Source organism: Bombina bombina, chromosome 6 (genome assembly GCF_027579735.1).
Source record: "Bombina bombina isolate aBomBom1 chromosome 6, aBomBom1.pri, whole genome shotgun sequence".
Lineage (NCBI taxonomy): Eukaryota > Metazoa > Chordata > Amphibia > Anura > Bombinatoridae > Bombina > Bombina bombina.
In genome coordinates, this window is record NC_069504.1 from 587,606,541 (window position 1) to 587,621,062 (window position 14,522).

At 41.2% G+C, this 14,522-nt stretch overlaps 1 protein-coding gene across 4 annotated transcripts in view; it reads right to left on the reverse strand.

Annotated features, from left to right (window-relative positions):
* The window catches only part of BNIP2 (BCL2 interacting protein 2), a 369,692-nt gene that overhangs the window by 33,685 nt on the left and 321,485 nt on the right, over positions 1-14,522 (reverse strand). The window contains exon 11 of one of the 4 annotated variants that reach the window (XM_053717568.1): positions 5,989-6,025. The exons of the other annotated variants lie outside the window; for them this stretch is intronic. Within the exon in view, the coding sequence (XP_053573543.1) occupies positions 5,989-6,025 (37 nt within the window). The remainder of the gene's footprint in view (positions 1-5,988; positions 6,026-14,522) is intronic. 4 annotated transcript variants of the gene reach the window in all.

Sequence of the window (14,522 nt, forward strand, 5' to 3'; positions counted from 1 at the left end):
GACCGACGTAAAGGAGGAATATTTGCATAGGAGAAACCATATGATACCGTGGTGACTGTAGTTAAAGAAAATAAATTATCAGACCTGATTAAAAAACCAGGGCGGGCCGTGGACCGGACACACCGTTGGAGAAAGTAATTTATCAGGTAAACATAAATTCTGTTTTCTCCAACATAGGTGTGTCCGGTCCACGGCGTCATCCTTACTTGTGGGAACCAATACCAAAGCTTTAGGACACGGATGAAGGGAGGGAGCAAATCAGGTCACCTAGATGGAAGGCACCACGGCTTGCAAAACCTTTCTCCCAAAAATAGCCTCAGAGGAAGCAAAAGTATCAAACTTGTAAAATTTAGTAAAAGTGTGCAGTGAAGACCAAGTCGCTGCCTTACATATCTGATCAACAGAAGCCTCGTTCTTGAAGGCCCATGTAGAAGCCACAGCCCTAGTGGAATGAGCTGTGATTCTTTCAGGAGGCTGCCGTCCGGCAGTCTCATAAGCCAATCTGATGATGCTTTTAATCCAAAAAGAGAGAGAGGTAGAAGTTGCTTTTTGACCTCTCCTTTTACCAGAATAAACAACAAACAAGGAAGATGTTTGTCTAAAATCCTTTGTAGCATCTAAATAGAATTTTAGAGCACGAACAACATCCAAATTGTGCAACAAACGTTCCTTCTTTGAAACTGGATTCGGACACAAAGAAGGCACGACTATCTCCTGGTTAATGTTTTTGTTAGAAACAACTTTCGGAAGAAAACCAGGTTTAGTACGTAAAACCACCTTATCTGCATGGAACACCAGATAAGGAGGAGAACACTGCAGAGCAGATAATTCTGAAACTCTTCTAGCAGAAGAAATTGCAACCAAAAACAAAACTTTCCAAGATAATAACTTAATATCAACGGAATGTAAGGGTTCAAACGGAACCCCCTGAAGAACTGAAAGAACTAAATTGAGACTCCAAGGAGGAGTCAAAGGTTTGTAAACAGGCTTGATTCTAACCAGAGCCTGAACAAAGGCTTGAACATCTGGCACAGCTGCCAGCTTTTTGTGAAGTAACACAGACAAGGCAGAAATCTGTCCCTTCAAGGAACTTGCAGATAGTCCTTTCTCCAAACCTTCTTGAAGAAAGGATAGAATCTTAGGAATTTTTACCTTGTCCCAAGGGAATCCTTTAGATTCACACCAACAGATATATTTTTTCCATATTTTGTGGTAAATTTTTCTAGTTACAGGCTTTCTGGCCTGAACAAGAGTATCAATGACAGAATCTGAGAACCCTCGCTTTGATAAGATCAAGCGTTCAATCTCCAAGCAGTCAGTTGGAGTGAGACCAGATTCGGATGTTCGAACGGACCTTGAACAAGAAGGTCTCGTCTCAAAGGTAGCTTCCATGGTGGAGCCGATGACATATTCACCAGGTCTGCATACCAAGTCCTGCGTGGCCACGCAGGAGCTATCAAGATCACCGATGCCCTCTCCTGATTGATCCTGGCTACCAGCCTGGGGATGAGAGGAAACGGCGGGAATACATAAGCTAGTTTGAAGGTCCAAGGTGCTACTAGTGCATCTACTAGAGTCGCCTTGGGATCCCTGGATCTGGACCCGTAGCAAGGAACCTTGAAGTTCTGACGAGACGCCATCAGATCCATGTCTGGAATGCCCCACAATTGAGTAATTTGGGCAAAGATTTCCGGATGGAGTTCCCACTCCCCCGGATGAAATGTCTGACGACTCAGAAAATCCACTTCCCAATTTTCCACTCCTGGGATGTGGATTGCAGACAAGTGGCAGGAGTGAGTCTCCGCCCATTGAATGATTTTGGTCACTTCTTCCATCGCCAGGGAACTCCTTGTTCCCCCCTGATGGTTGATGTACGCAACAGTCGTCATGTTGTCTGATTGAAACCGTATGAACTTGGCCTTTGCTAGCTGAGGCCAAGCCTTGAGAGCATTGAATATCGCTCTCAGTTCCAGAATATTTATCGGGAGAAGAGATTCTTCCCGAGACCAAAGACCCTGAGCTTTCAGGGGTCCCCAGACCGCGCCCCAGCCCACCAGACTGGCGTCGGTCGTGACAATGACCCACTCTGGTCTGCGGAAGCTCATCCCCTGTGACAGGTTGTCCAGGGACAGCCACCAACGGAGTGAATCTCTGGTCCTCTGATCTACTTGTATCGTCGGAGACAAGTCTGTATAGTCCCCATTCCACTGACTGAGCATGCACAGTTGTAATGGTCTTAGATGAATTCGCGCAAAAGGAACTATGTCCATTGCCGCTACCATCAAACCTATTACTTCCATGCACTGCGCTATGGAAGGAAGAGGAACAGAATGAAGTATTTGACAAGAGTTTAGAAGTTTTGACTTTCTGGCCTCTGTCAGAAAAATCCTCATTTCTAAGGAGTCTATTATTGTTCCCAAGAAGGGAACCCTTGTTGACGGAGATAGAGAACTTTTTTCTACGTTCACTTTCCACCCGTGAGATCTGAGAAAGGCCAGGACAATGTCCGTGTGAGCCTTTGCTAGAGGAAGGGACGACGCTTGAATCAGAATGTCGTCCAAGTAAGGTACTACTGCAATGCCCCTTGGTCTTAGCACCGCTAGAAGGGACCCTAGTACCTTTGTGAAAATCCTTGGAGCAGTGGCTAATCCGAACGGAAGTGCCACAAACTGGTAATGCTTGTCCAGGAATGCGAACCTTAGGAACCGATGATGTTCCTTGTGGATAGGAATATGTAGATACGCATCCTTTAAATCCACCGTGGTCATGAATTGACCTTCCTGGATGGAAGGAAGAATTGTTCGAATGGTTTCCATTTTGAACGATGGAACCTTGAGAAACTTGTTTAGGATCTTGAGATCTAAGATTGGTCTGAATGTTCCCTCTTTTTTGGGAACTACGAACAGATTGGAGTAGAACCCCATCCCTTGTTCTCCTAAAGGAACAGGATGAATCACTCCCATTTTTAACAGGTCTTCTACACAATGTAAGAATGCCTGTCTTTTTATGTGGTCTGAAGACAATTGAGACCTGTGGAACCTCCCCCTTGGGGGAAGCCCCTTGAATTCCAGAAGATAACCTTGGGAGACTATTTCTAGTGCCCAAGGATCCAGAACATCTCTTGCCCAAGCCTGAGCGAAGAGAGAGAGTCTGCCCCCCACCAGATCCGGTCCCGGATCGGGGGCCAACATCTCATGCTGTCTTGGTAGCAGTGGCAGGTTTCTTGGCCTGCTTTCCTTTGTTCCAGCCTTGCATTGGTCTCCAGGCTGGCTTGGCTTGAGAAGTATTACCCTCTTGCTTAGAGGACGTAGCACTTGGGGCTGGTCCGTTTCTGCGAAAGGGACGAAAATTAGGTTTATTTTTGGCCTTGAAAGACCTATCCTGAGGAAGGGCGTGGCCCTTGCCCCCAGTGATATCAGAGATAATCTCTTTCAAGTCAGGGCCAAACAGCGTTTTCCCCTTGAAAGGAATGTTAAGCAATTTGTTCTTGGAAGACGCATCCGCTGACGAAGATTTTAACCAAAGCGCTCTGCGCGCCACAATAGCAAAACCAGAATTTTTCGCCGCTAACCTAGCCAATTGCAAAGTGGCGTCTAGGGTGAAAGAATTAGCCAATTTGAGAGCATGAATTCTGTCCATAATCTCCTCATAAGAAGAAGAATTATTATTGAGCGCCTTTTCTAGCTCATCGAACCAGAAACACGCTGCTGTAGTGACAGGAACAATGCATGAAATTGGTTGTAGAAGGTAACCTTGCTGAACAAACATCTTTTTAAGCAAACCTTCTAATTTTTTATCCATAGGATCTTTGAAAGCACAACTATCTTCTATGGGTATAGTGGTGCGTTTGTTTAGAGTAGAAACCGCCCCCTCGACCTTGGGGACTGTCTGCCATAAGTCCTTTCTGGGGTCGACCATAGGAAACAATTTTTTAAATATGGGGGGAGGGACGAAAGGTATACCGGGCCTTTCCCATTCTTTATTTACAATGTCCGCCACCCGCTTGGGTATAGGAAAAGCTTCGGGGGGCCCCGGGACCTCTAGGAACTTGTCCATTTTACATAGTTTCTCTGGAATGACCAAATTCTCACAATCATCCAGAGTGGATAACACCTCCTTAAGCAGAGCGCGGAGATGTTCCAATTTAAATTTAAATGTAATCACATCAGGTTCAGCTTGTTGAGAAATTTTCCCTGAATCTGAAATTTCTCCCTCAGACAAAACCTCCCTGGCCCCCTCAGACTGGGGTAGGGGCCCTTCAGAACCAATATCATCAGCGTCCTCATGCTCTTCAGTATTTTCTAAAACAGAGCAGTCGCGCTTTCGCTGATAAGTGGGCATTTTGGCTAAAATGTTTTTGATAGAATTATCCATTACAGCCGTTAATTGTTGCATAGTAAGGAGTATTGGCGCGCTAGATGTACTAGGGGCCTCCTGTGTGGGCAAGACTGGTGTAGACGAAGGAGGGGATGATGCAGTACCATGCTTACTCCCCTCACTTGAGGAATCATCTTGGGCATCATTTTCTCTAAATTTTGTGTCACATAAATCACATCTATTTAAATGAGAAGGAACCTTGGCTTCCCCACATTCAGAACACAGTCTATCTGGTAGTTCAGACATGTTAAACAGGCATAAACTTGATAACAAAGTACAAAAAACGTTTTAAAATAAACCGTTACTGTCACTTTAAATTTTAAACTGAACACACTTTATTACTGCAATTGCGAAAAAGTATGAAGGAATTGTTCAAAATTCACCAAAATTTCACCACAGTGTCTTAAAGCCTTAAAAGTATTGCACACCAAATTTGGAAGCTTTAACCCTTAAAATAACGGAACCGGAGCCGTTTTTATATTTAACCCCTTTACAGTCCCTGGTATCTGCTTTGCTGAGACCCAACCAAGCCCAAAGGGGAATAAGATACCAAATGACGCCTTCAGAAAGTCTTTTCTATGTATCAGAGCTCCTCACACATGCATCTGCATGTCATGCTTCTCAAAAACAAGTGCGCAATAGAGGCGCGAAAATGAGACTCTGCCTATGATTAGGGAAAGCCCCTAGAGAATAAGGTGTCCAATACAGTGCCTGCCGGTTATTTTACATAATTCCCAAGATTAAAATAATTCCTCAAGGCTATGGAGTATAAAATATGTTTATATATAAATCGATTTAGCCCAGAAAATGTCTACAGTCTTAAAAAGCCCTTGTGAAGCCCTTTTTTTCTTTCTGTAATAAAAATGGCTTACCGGATCCCATAGGGAAAATGACAGCTTCCAGCATTACATCGTCTTGTTAGAATGTGTCATACCTCAAGCAGCAAAAGTCTGCTCACTGTTCCCCCAACTGAAGTTAATTCCTCTCAACAGTCCTGTGTGGAAACAGCCATCGATTTTAGTAACGGTTGCTAAAATCATTTTCCTCTTACAAACAGAAATCTTCATCTCTTTTCTGTTTCAGAGTAAATAGTACATACCAGCACTATTTTAAAATAACAAACTCTTGATTGAATAATAAAAACTACAGTTAAACACTAAAAAACTCTAAGCCATCTCCGTGGAGATGTTGCCTGTACAACGGCAAAGAGAATGACTGGGGAAGGCGGAGCCTAGGAGGGATCATGTGACCAGCTTTGCTGGGCTCTTTGCCATTTCCTGTTGGGGAAGAGAATATCCCACAAGTAAGGATGACGCCGTGGACCGGACACACCTATGTTGGAGAAATGGCTTGAATGTCAGGCTTCCTTACAAGGATTGAATTTAGCCTTGCAAAGTGTTATTTTTTTAACTGATTTTGATTACATTTTATGTTTAATACAGATTAGACTTTCCTCTCATAAGGAATGAACAGAAGAATATGCTTACAACCGAGTACTGCCAAACAGATCTTAAGCATTCGGACTCCATGATACAAAACTAGGTGGTGGCAAACTAATACTACAGAAGAAAAGTTTAGCTACTAAAGCAAGGTTATTAAAAATCTACTCACCTGCATGATCCTGACAGACCAATTCCTCAGCATATTACTGAAATGAAGAGCATAGGCACTAAAAACTGCTGCTCTGTAAACCCTTTTGAAAACAAAATAAATCTGCTTATCCATGGGATATAATCATCCTCCATGGAAATGAAAATAGACTACAAATTGGCACAACATTAAAAAACACATTCCCAACACTGCCAAGCAGATTTGGAAAAGGGTTACATATAGTTAAAACTTGAGTAGCCATAGAACCCTGTTCATGTTTAGACCGCAAAATGTTAATGCTAGGAGCAAAAGAAGAAAAATGATTCTCCCTTTACACATCTGTCCACAGCACTCACAATGTCTTACTACTTAAGATCCAGAGTTAAGTCATTCATAAGCCATAAAAGACATGGGCCTTTAGTTCAGGAAACCATGAAGGTAAAGAAAGGAACATTGTATTGCATTCTTGGACAAAGCAATTAATTAATATGCATATTAGTAAGAATTCAGCAAAGCATATTAATAAAAAATTCAGCAAAACTGTGTCATGTTGTAGGGTTATTTTTTAAGCCCCACTTGTTGTCACTTTGCAGCTAATTGTGCAGCATATATGAACAATCAACAGAATCAGGTTTGTTGCTGTATAGAACTATGTTTTTCCCCCCAACTATTGATATGACACGCGTAACGTCAGAAAAAGCCTTGCAATAAATGAGAAGATACTAGTCCCACACTTCAAGTATAACATAGCTTTTATGGAGTAGTAACTAGCTAGCTAACTAGCTTTACAAATACAGAAAGCCAAATTATCACTAAAGCTTTCTGGAGAACAGTGAAAAGGTTATCCAATATGCCTACAAAGTTCCTAAACACAGAAAATGTGTTGAACGGAGTACAACCAAAGAGGTACAGTATTTAATAAAAGCCTACTGGAAAAGAGATCATTAACAAATCAGTAGGATACAGACACTGAAAACCTTTTTACCTCTAATTGACCCCATAATATCAAAAGATGAAAATGAAACAGGACTGGACCAAGCTGCATGGCACAAAAGGTTACACAGTGCAGAATAGTCGGAATAGAATATACAGCTGGAATACGTCATTGCTAGGAGGCACCACTAACAAAATGCTCTAAGTCAAATACACCAATTAACTCTCATACCATTACTGTACCAGAAAACATTACTTAGATGATGATCTCAAACTTCCCCTCCAGTTAAAGAAATAAAACATTGAAATATTTCATTAAAGTTTCTACAAACTCCAAGTGGCACAAAACTATATGCCCACAAGTGAATTTCTTTTTTTCCAAAACCTTGGAGATTAATCTTTCTGGAACTACGTAACAGATTTACATTATTTTTTGAAAGGCAGTAGCTGCCTAGCTCTTCAAATGTCAAGAGCATTGATTTTCGTGCAATCATTTTGGCTGTATGAAGTGTTTTGTGATAATGCCATGTCATATGGACAAAATGTTCTTTTTTTTCTAAATAACTCAAAATGGGAAGCTTGTCTACTTTAAACATTTCAATTGTAAAGAAAACGTAATTTAAATTAAAAACTGTTAAACAATTAAAAACTTTGCCTCCACCATAGATATACAATATAAGATCATTTATGAGGTCAGACGGACAATGCAAGGACAACTAGAATAATCCTAGGACTTCTTCAGTAAATTGTTCAAAACGCAGCATTAGTTTTAAAATTAACTTAAGTGATCATATAAAGGATGATAAAAGTCAATGTGTTTCTTTCCTGAATTTAAAAAGCAGCAATAAAAAGCTGTATATATTTTTTACATGAAAATAAACCAATTAAAGCTGTTGAGAAAAAAAAACCATATCCATAAAAAACAAGCAAAAAATTAACATTTTAAAACATGGTTATAAAGAAAAGAATATTCCCTTTTAAACTAAATATTTTAGTTTAAAAGGAATAAAATTGGGCTATGGGGCGGAGCCAACTTCTGACGTTGGCTCTGCCCCATAACCCCCTTTTTTGGTTGTGTTATGTATATACACCATATTCAATAGAAAGAAGAAACAAAAAAAAAAAATTAAATTATGCTTACCTGATAATTTTCTTTTCTTCAGATGGAAAAAGAGCCCACAGCTGCATTTAATACTTTTGGGAAATCAGAACCTGGCTACCAGGAGGAGGCAAAGACACCCCAGCCAAAGGCTTAAAACCTCCCCCACTTCCCTCATCCCCCAGTCATCCTGCTGAGGGAACAAGGAACAGAAAAAAATATCAGGGTGAAAAAGGTGCCAGAAGAACAAAACAACAGAAGCCCCACAAAAATACAGATGGGGAGTTGTGGACTCTTTCCATCTGAAGAAAAGAAAATTATCAGGTAAGCATAGTTTAAGTTTTTCTTCATAAATGGAAAGAGTCCACAGCTGCATTCATTACCTTTGGGAAAACAATACCCAAGCTATAGAGGACACTGAATGCTAAAACGGGAGGGTACAAGAGGCGGCCCATTCTGAGGGCACCAGGCCTGAAAAACCCCTACCGAACAAAATACGACCCGAGAACAACTTTTGAAAAAAAGGAAAAAAAGCCCAAGGATACCAACCCGCAGATAGTCCACAAGCCTGGCTAGAGACCGCAGGAACTAGACGGAACTGAACCAACAGCCTCCAGGAGACCCTGTCTCCCAGCAGTCGGTCTCCAAACAACACACCCCTTACTAGAGAAAGGGAACAAACTACCGTATGCTTCAACAAAGAAGAAAAGACACAGAGAAAAACAAGCATAAGGAACTCCAGAAAAAAACCCTAAAAAGGGCACAACGAGTCCTTAAACAGAGCAAAAACCAGAGAAACTGGGTCAGGCTAACAGAGACCCAACCAGTCTCGTAGAAACAGGGGGAGGTAATGCTCAGATTGCAGAGATACAGAAACCACGTACTAAGGCCGGGAGTCTGAGAAAAGAATCTTCCCCTAACACAGTGCAACTGCACTCTATTTAAGATGACTGAAGAAGAAGGTCCCCAGAGTTGTAAAAAGGTAGCTCTGAATATCTAAATATTCAGAACCGAACCTAGTGCAGCAAGCTCAGAAAGGTGAACATCTGACATACAACCCCTGGAGACTAAACACGGCACGCTGCCGTCATCGAAAAGGATGCAGAAACTTGAATACTTGCAGGGCAAGTAAAGAGCAGCTGAAATAGAATCATTCAGGGTTCTAAGCATCCACCAACCAGTGGATAACGTTGCAGGCTATCCAAGAGCCGTCAACCCTTCCCACAGATCTTTGCATGTGGAGAAAAAAACAGAATCTCAAAGAGGCTCACCGTACCTCGAATGACCCAAGGATGATTAGCAGAGCAACGGATCACAGATCCTGCTCCAAACACTGGACCAGCGCAAGCGACAGGCATGACTGATAGACTGGGGAACAGAAAGACCCCAGCCACAGGCCCCCAGGGACAGGAAATAATGGGGGTACTCACCCACCCCAACAGAGCTTGGGTGCCAACCCAATCCTCTCCTCCAATAAGGCACTCCCAAGGAGAACCCCCTAGGACCTGGAACAGAAAAAGTGCAATAGATCCTTAGAAAGACCTGTCATAACTCTCTTAGACAGTTTCTACATGGAGATTTCAATGTTCAACAGTTGGAACAGAGCATTCCACAGAACAGCAGACTGCTATCAAAGGGGAGGGCACAGAGAAGAACAGCGCATATGCCCCAAGACATGACGCCATAGACTGATCAAAACACGGACCCGGAGAACGTGTACAGGACTCAGTCTAAATTCTCAGCCCAAAGGGAAGAGAACACCCTTAGCAGGAGGTCAACACCCCCCAAACACGGTTGCTAGACCGTGAAAAAGTCACGCCATCACTCTAGAGCTCCAGGCCCCAAGGACAACTCACACAAAGTCCAAGACTAAGGGAATGATAACGAGAACAGAGTCACCCAAAAGAGAAAGTAGAAAAAAACTAGGTCTCCACAATCCTTTCAGACTAACTTTCCAGAGGACCACACCCAAGGAAGAAGAATGCAGAGCATCCCAAACCCTGGTAGAAACATCCCCTAAGCAAACGCTTGGAAAAGGAGACAACACCGCTTATCGTCCCCGATATGGAGATGACTAACTCTCGGAAGTAGTCAAAGCCGCACGGCCCTCACTTCCTAAATAAAATTAAATGATGAATCTGGCAGCAGTGGGATCTGAACCCACGCCTCCAAAGAGACTGGAGCTTTATCCAGTGCTTTAGATCGCTCGGCCATGCTACCTAGCTCAAAGCCGCCAGAAACCCGGTATGAAGTCCAGAAGTTTTTACTCAGAGGAAGAGAACCTCTAAAAGGAACAAGTCCTAAAAGGACACTCCCAAATAGACATAGGCCGTTATGTTCCAAAATAGCCATGAGCCGAAGTATCACTACACAGTAGCAGACAGAATCACATAACAAACATGATTAAAACCCCCCCTGTTCAATAACCCCACTTAGGAGATATTAACCCTTGATTCCAAGATACAAAATGAGTCTCACTGAAACCCTATGTTAAGGTTAACCCCGGATAAACAGTTGTAATTACAATACATCCATGATGAAAGTAAAATGAAACAATCTTACCAGAATCTACGCCGTGGAACAGGAACACGGCCCTTCAAGTGTGACAGATAGTAGTGTCGCTTCTGCCATGGACTTGAGCGAAGCAGGCAGCGAAACTCGTCAACGCTCATTGATTGTGGAGCTGTTAATATGAGTCGGGATGGTTTCACAGAAAGACTCTCCCTGCATCTCCAGACTCTAACTTTCACCCATGCTCTCACTGAGAGACTGACAGGACTACTTAAAAACTCCAGTCCCATGCTGAAGAGTACTACCCTCCATAAGAGACTATCAAAAACTTCTGACACTTCTCTGACAACCTCCTTGGACGAAAGGCAAAGAATGACTGGGTTATGAGGGAAGTGGGGGAGGTATTTAAAGGGACACTGAACCCAAATTTTTTTCTTTTGTGATTCAGATAGAGCATGCAATTTTAAGCAACTTTCTAATTTACTCCTATTATCATGTTTTCTTCATTCTCTTGCTATCTTTATTTAAAAAAGAAGGCATTGAAGCTTTTTTTAGTTCAGTACTCTGGACAGCACTTTTTTATTGGTGGATGACTTTATCCACCAATCAGCAAGGACAACCCAGGTTGTTTACCAAAAATGGGCCGGCATCTAAACTTACATTCTTGCATTTCAAATAAAGATACCAAGAGAATGAAGAAAATTTGATAATAGGAGTAAATTAGAAAGTTGCTTAAAATTGCATGCTCTATCTGAATAATGAAAATTTGGGTTCAGTGTCCCTTTAAGCCTTTGGCTGGGGTGTCTGCCTCCTCCTGGTGGCCAGGTTCTGAATTCCCAAAAGTAATGAATGCAGCTGTGGACTCTTTCCATTTATGAAGAAAATGTAAGCTTAAAATGGACACAAGTCAAAATAAACTTTTATAATTCAGACAGAGCATGAAGTTTTAAGACACTTTACAATTTACTTCCATTATTACAGTCTTTTTTTATATTCACACTTTCTGGGCTCACAAGATATATGCATACTTGTCTGTGATTGACTGATGTTTGTCACATGATACAGGGGGCCGGAAAATTGGAGAAAAAAAATAAAATAATTGCATTGTCTTTTTGATGTACTTGTTAATTATGTAAATCTACAGCATTGAGTAGTACGTACAATTGTTTATTGTTTATTTTGCTGCAAGTATTTATTACCCAATGGCCAGGCTGGAGCTACTGTCAAACAAAACATTTAATAACCAACACATTACATTTTTGGGGGCCCATTGTGTAGTCGTAAGTATTTACGTTAAGATTTTTTTAAGACGCATTGCGTATATCTCAGATATCTCTAATAATATAGGCTAAGCAATCTCTGTACTGTAACATAGTAACATAGTAGATAAGGTTGAAAAAAGACTGAAGTCCATCGAGTTCAACCTATACAAATCTAAAATACTTACAAAAAGCTCCAGTTAAGCTTAAATAACCCCATTAAAATGTGACCCATTTAATACTAGCAATCATATCCATGAATTTTGTTTATATACAGAAATTTATCCAGACTATTTTTAAATGTATCTATGGTATTGGCATTCACTACCTCCTTTGGTAATGAGTTCCACAATTTTATTGCTCTTACAGTGAAAAAACGTATCCGTTGCAGGAGATTAAATCTCCTTTCCTCCAACCTTAAATTATGACCTCTTGTCAGAACCAATTTTCTTGGAATAAAAAGAGCTTCTGCCATCTCTGTATATGGACCTTGTAGGTCAGACCTGTTATTTAAGAGGCAATATACCCTTACATAATTTTATCTCATAGGTGAATAACATAATTTATGTAAGAACTTACCTGATAAATTCATTTCTTTCATATTAGCAAGAGTCCATGAGCTAGTGACGTATGGGATATACATTCCTACCAGGAGGGGCAAAGTTTCCCAAACCTTAAAATGCCTATAAATACACCCCTCACCACACCCACAATTCAGTTTAACGAATAGCCAAGAAGTGGGGTGATAAGAAAAAGTGAGAAAGCATATAAAATAAGGAATTGGAATAATTGTGCTTTATAAAAAAAATGATAACCACCACAAAAAAGGGTGGGCCTCATGGACTCTTGCTAATATGAAAGAAATGAATTTATCAGGTAAGTTCTTACATAAATTATGTTTTCTTTCATGTAATTAGCAAGAGTCCATGAGCTAGTGACGTATGGGATAATGACTACCCAAGATGTGGATCTTTCCACGCAAGAGTCACTAGAGAGGGAGGGATAAAATAAAGACAGCCAATTCCTGCTGAAAATAATCCACACCCAAAATAAAGTTTAATGAAAACATAAGCAGAAGATTCAAACTGAAACCACTGCCTGAAGTACTTTTCTACCAAAAACTGCTTCAGAAGAAGAAAACACATCAAAAATGGTAGAATTTAGTAAAAGTATGCAAAGAGGACCAAGTTGCTGCTTTGCAAATCTGATCAACCGAAGCTTCATTCCTAAACGCCCAGGAAGTAGAAACTGACCTAGTAGAATGAGCTGTAATCCTTCGAGGCGGAGTTTTACCCGACTCGACATAGGCATGATGAAATAAAGATTTCAACCAAGATGCCAAAGAAATGGCAGAAGCTTTCTGGCCTTTCTAGAACCGGAAAAGATGACAAATAGACTAGAAGTCTTTCGGAAAGACTTAGTAGTTTCAACATAATAATAAAAAGCTCTAACAGCATCCAAAGAATGCAATGATTTCTCCTTAGAATTCATAGGATTAGGACATAATGAAGGAACCACAATTTCTCTACTAATGTTGTTAGAATTCACAACCTTAGGTAAAAAATTCAAAAGAAGTTTGCAGCACCGCCTTATCCTGATGAAAAATCAGAAAAGGAGACTCACAAGAAAGAGCAGATAATTCAGAGACTCTTCTGGCAGAAGAGATGGCCAAAAGAAACAAAACTTTCCAAGAAAGTAATTTAATGACCAAAGAATACATGGGTTCAAAAGGAGGAGCTTGAAGAGCCCCCAGAACCAAATTCAAACTCCAAGGAGGAGAAATTGACTTAATGACAGGTTTTATACGAACCAAAGCTTGTACAAAACAATGAATATCAGGAAGATTAGCAATCTTTCTGTGAAAAAGAACAGAAAGAGCAGAGATTTGTCCATTCAAGGAACTTGCGGACAAACCTTTATCTAAACCATCCTGAAGAAACTGTAAAATTCTCGGTATTCAAAAAGAATGCCAAGAAAAATGATGAGAAAGACACTAAGAAATATAAGTCTTCCAGACTCTTTACGAGCCTGTCACATAGTATCAATCACAGAGTCAGAGAAACCTCTTTGACCAAGAATCAAGCGTACAAACTCCATACCTTAAAATTTAAGGATTTGAGATCCTGATGGAAGAAAGGACCTTGCGACAGAAAGTCTGGTCTTAACGGAAGAGTCCACAGCTGGCAAGAGGCCATCCGGACAAGATCCGCATACCAAAACCTGTGAGGCCATGCTGGAGCTACCAGCAGGACAAACGAGCATTCCTTTAGAATCTTGGAGAATACTCTTGGAAGAAGAACTAGAGGCGGAAAGATATAGGCAGGATGATACTTCCAAGGAAGTGATAATGCATCCACTGCCTCCGCCCGAGGATCCCGGGATCTGGACAGATACCAGGGAAGTTTCTTGTTTAGATGAGAAGCCATCAGATCTATTTCTGGGAGTTCCCACATTTGAACAATCTGAAGAAATACCTCTGGGTGAAGAGACCATTCGCCCGGATGCAACGTTTGGCGACTGAGATAATCCGCTTCCCAATTGTCTATACCTGGGATATGAACCGCAGAGATTAGACAGGAGCTGAATTCCGCCCAAACCAAAATTCGAGATACTTCTTTCATAGCCAGAGGACTGTGAGTCCCTCCTTGATGATTGATGTATGCCACAGTTGTGACATTGTCTATCTGAAAACAAATGAACAACTCTCTCTTCAGAAGAGGCCAAGACTGAAGAGCTCTGAAAATTGCACGGAG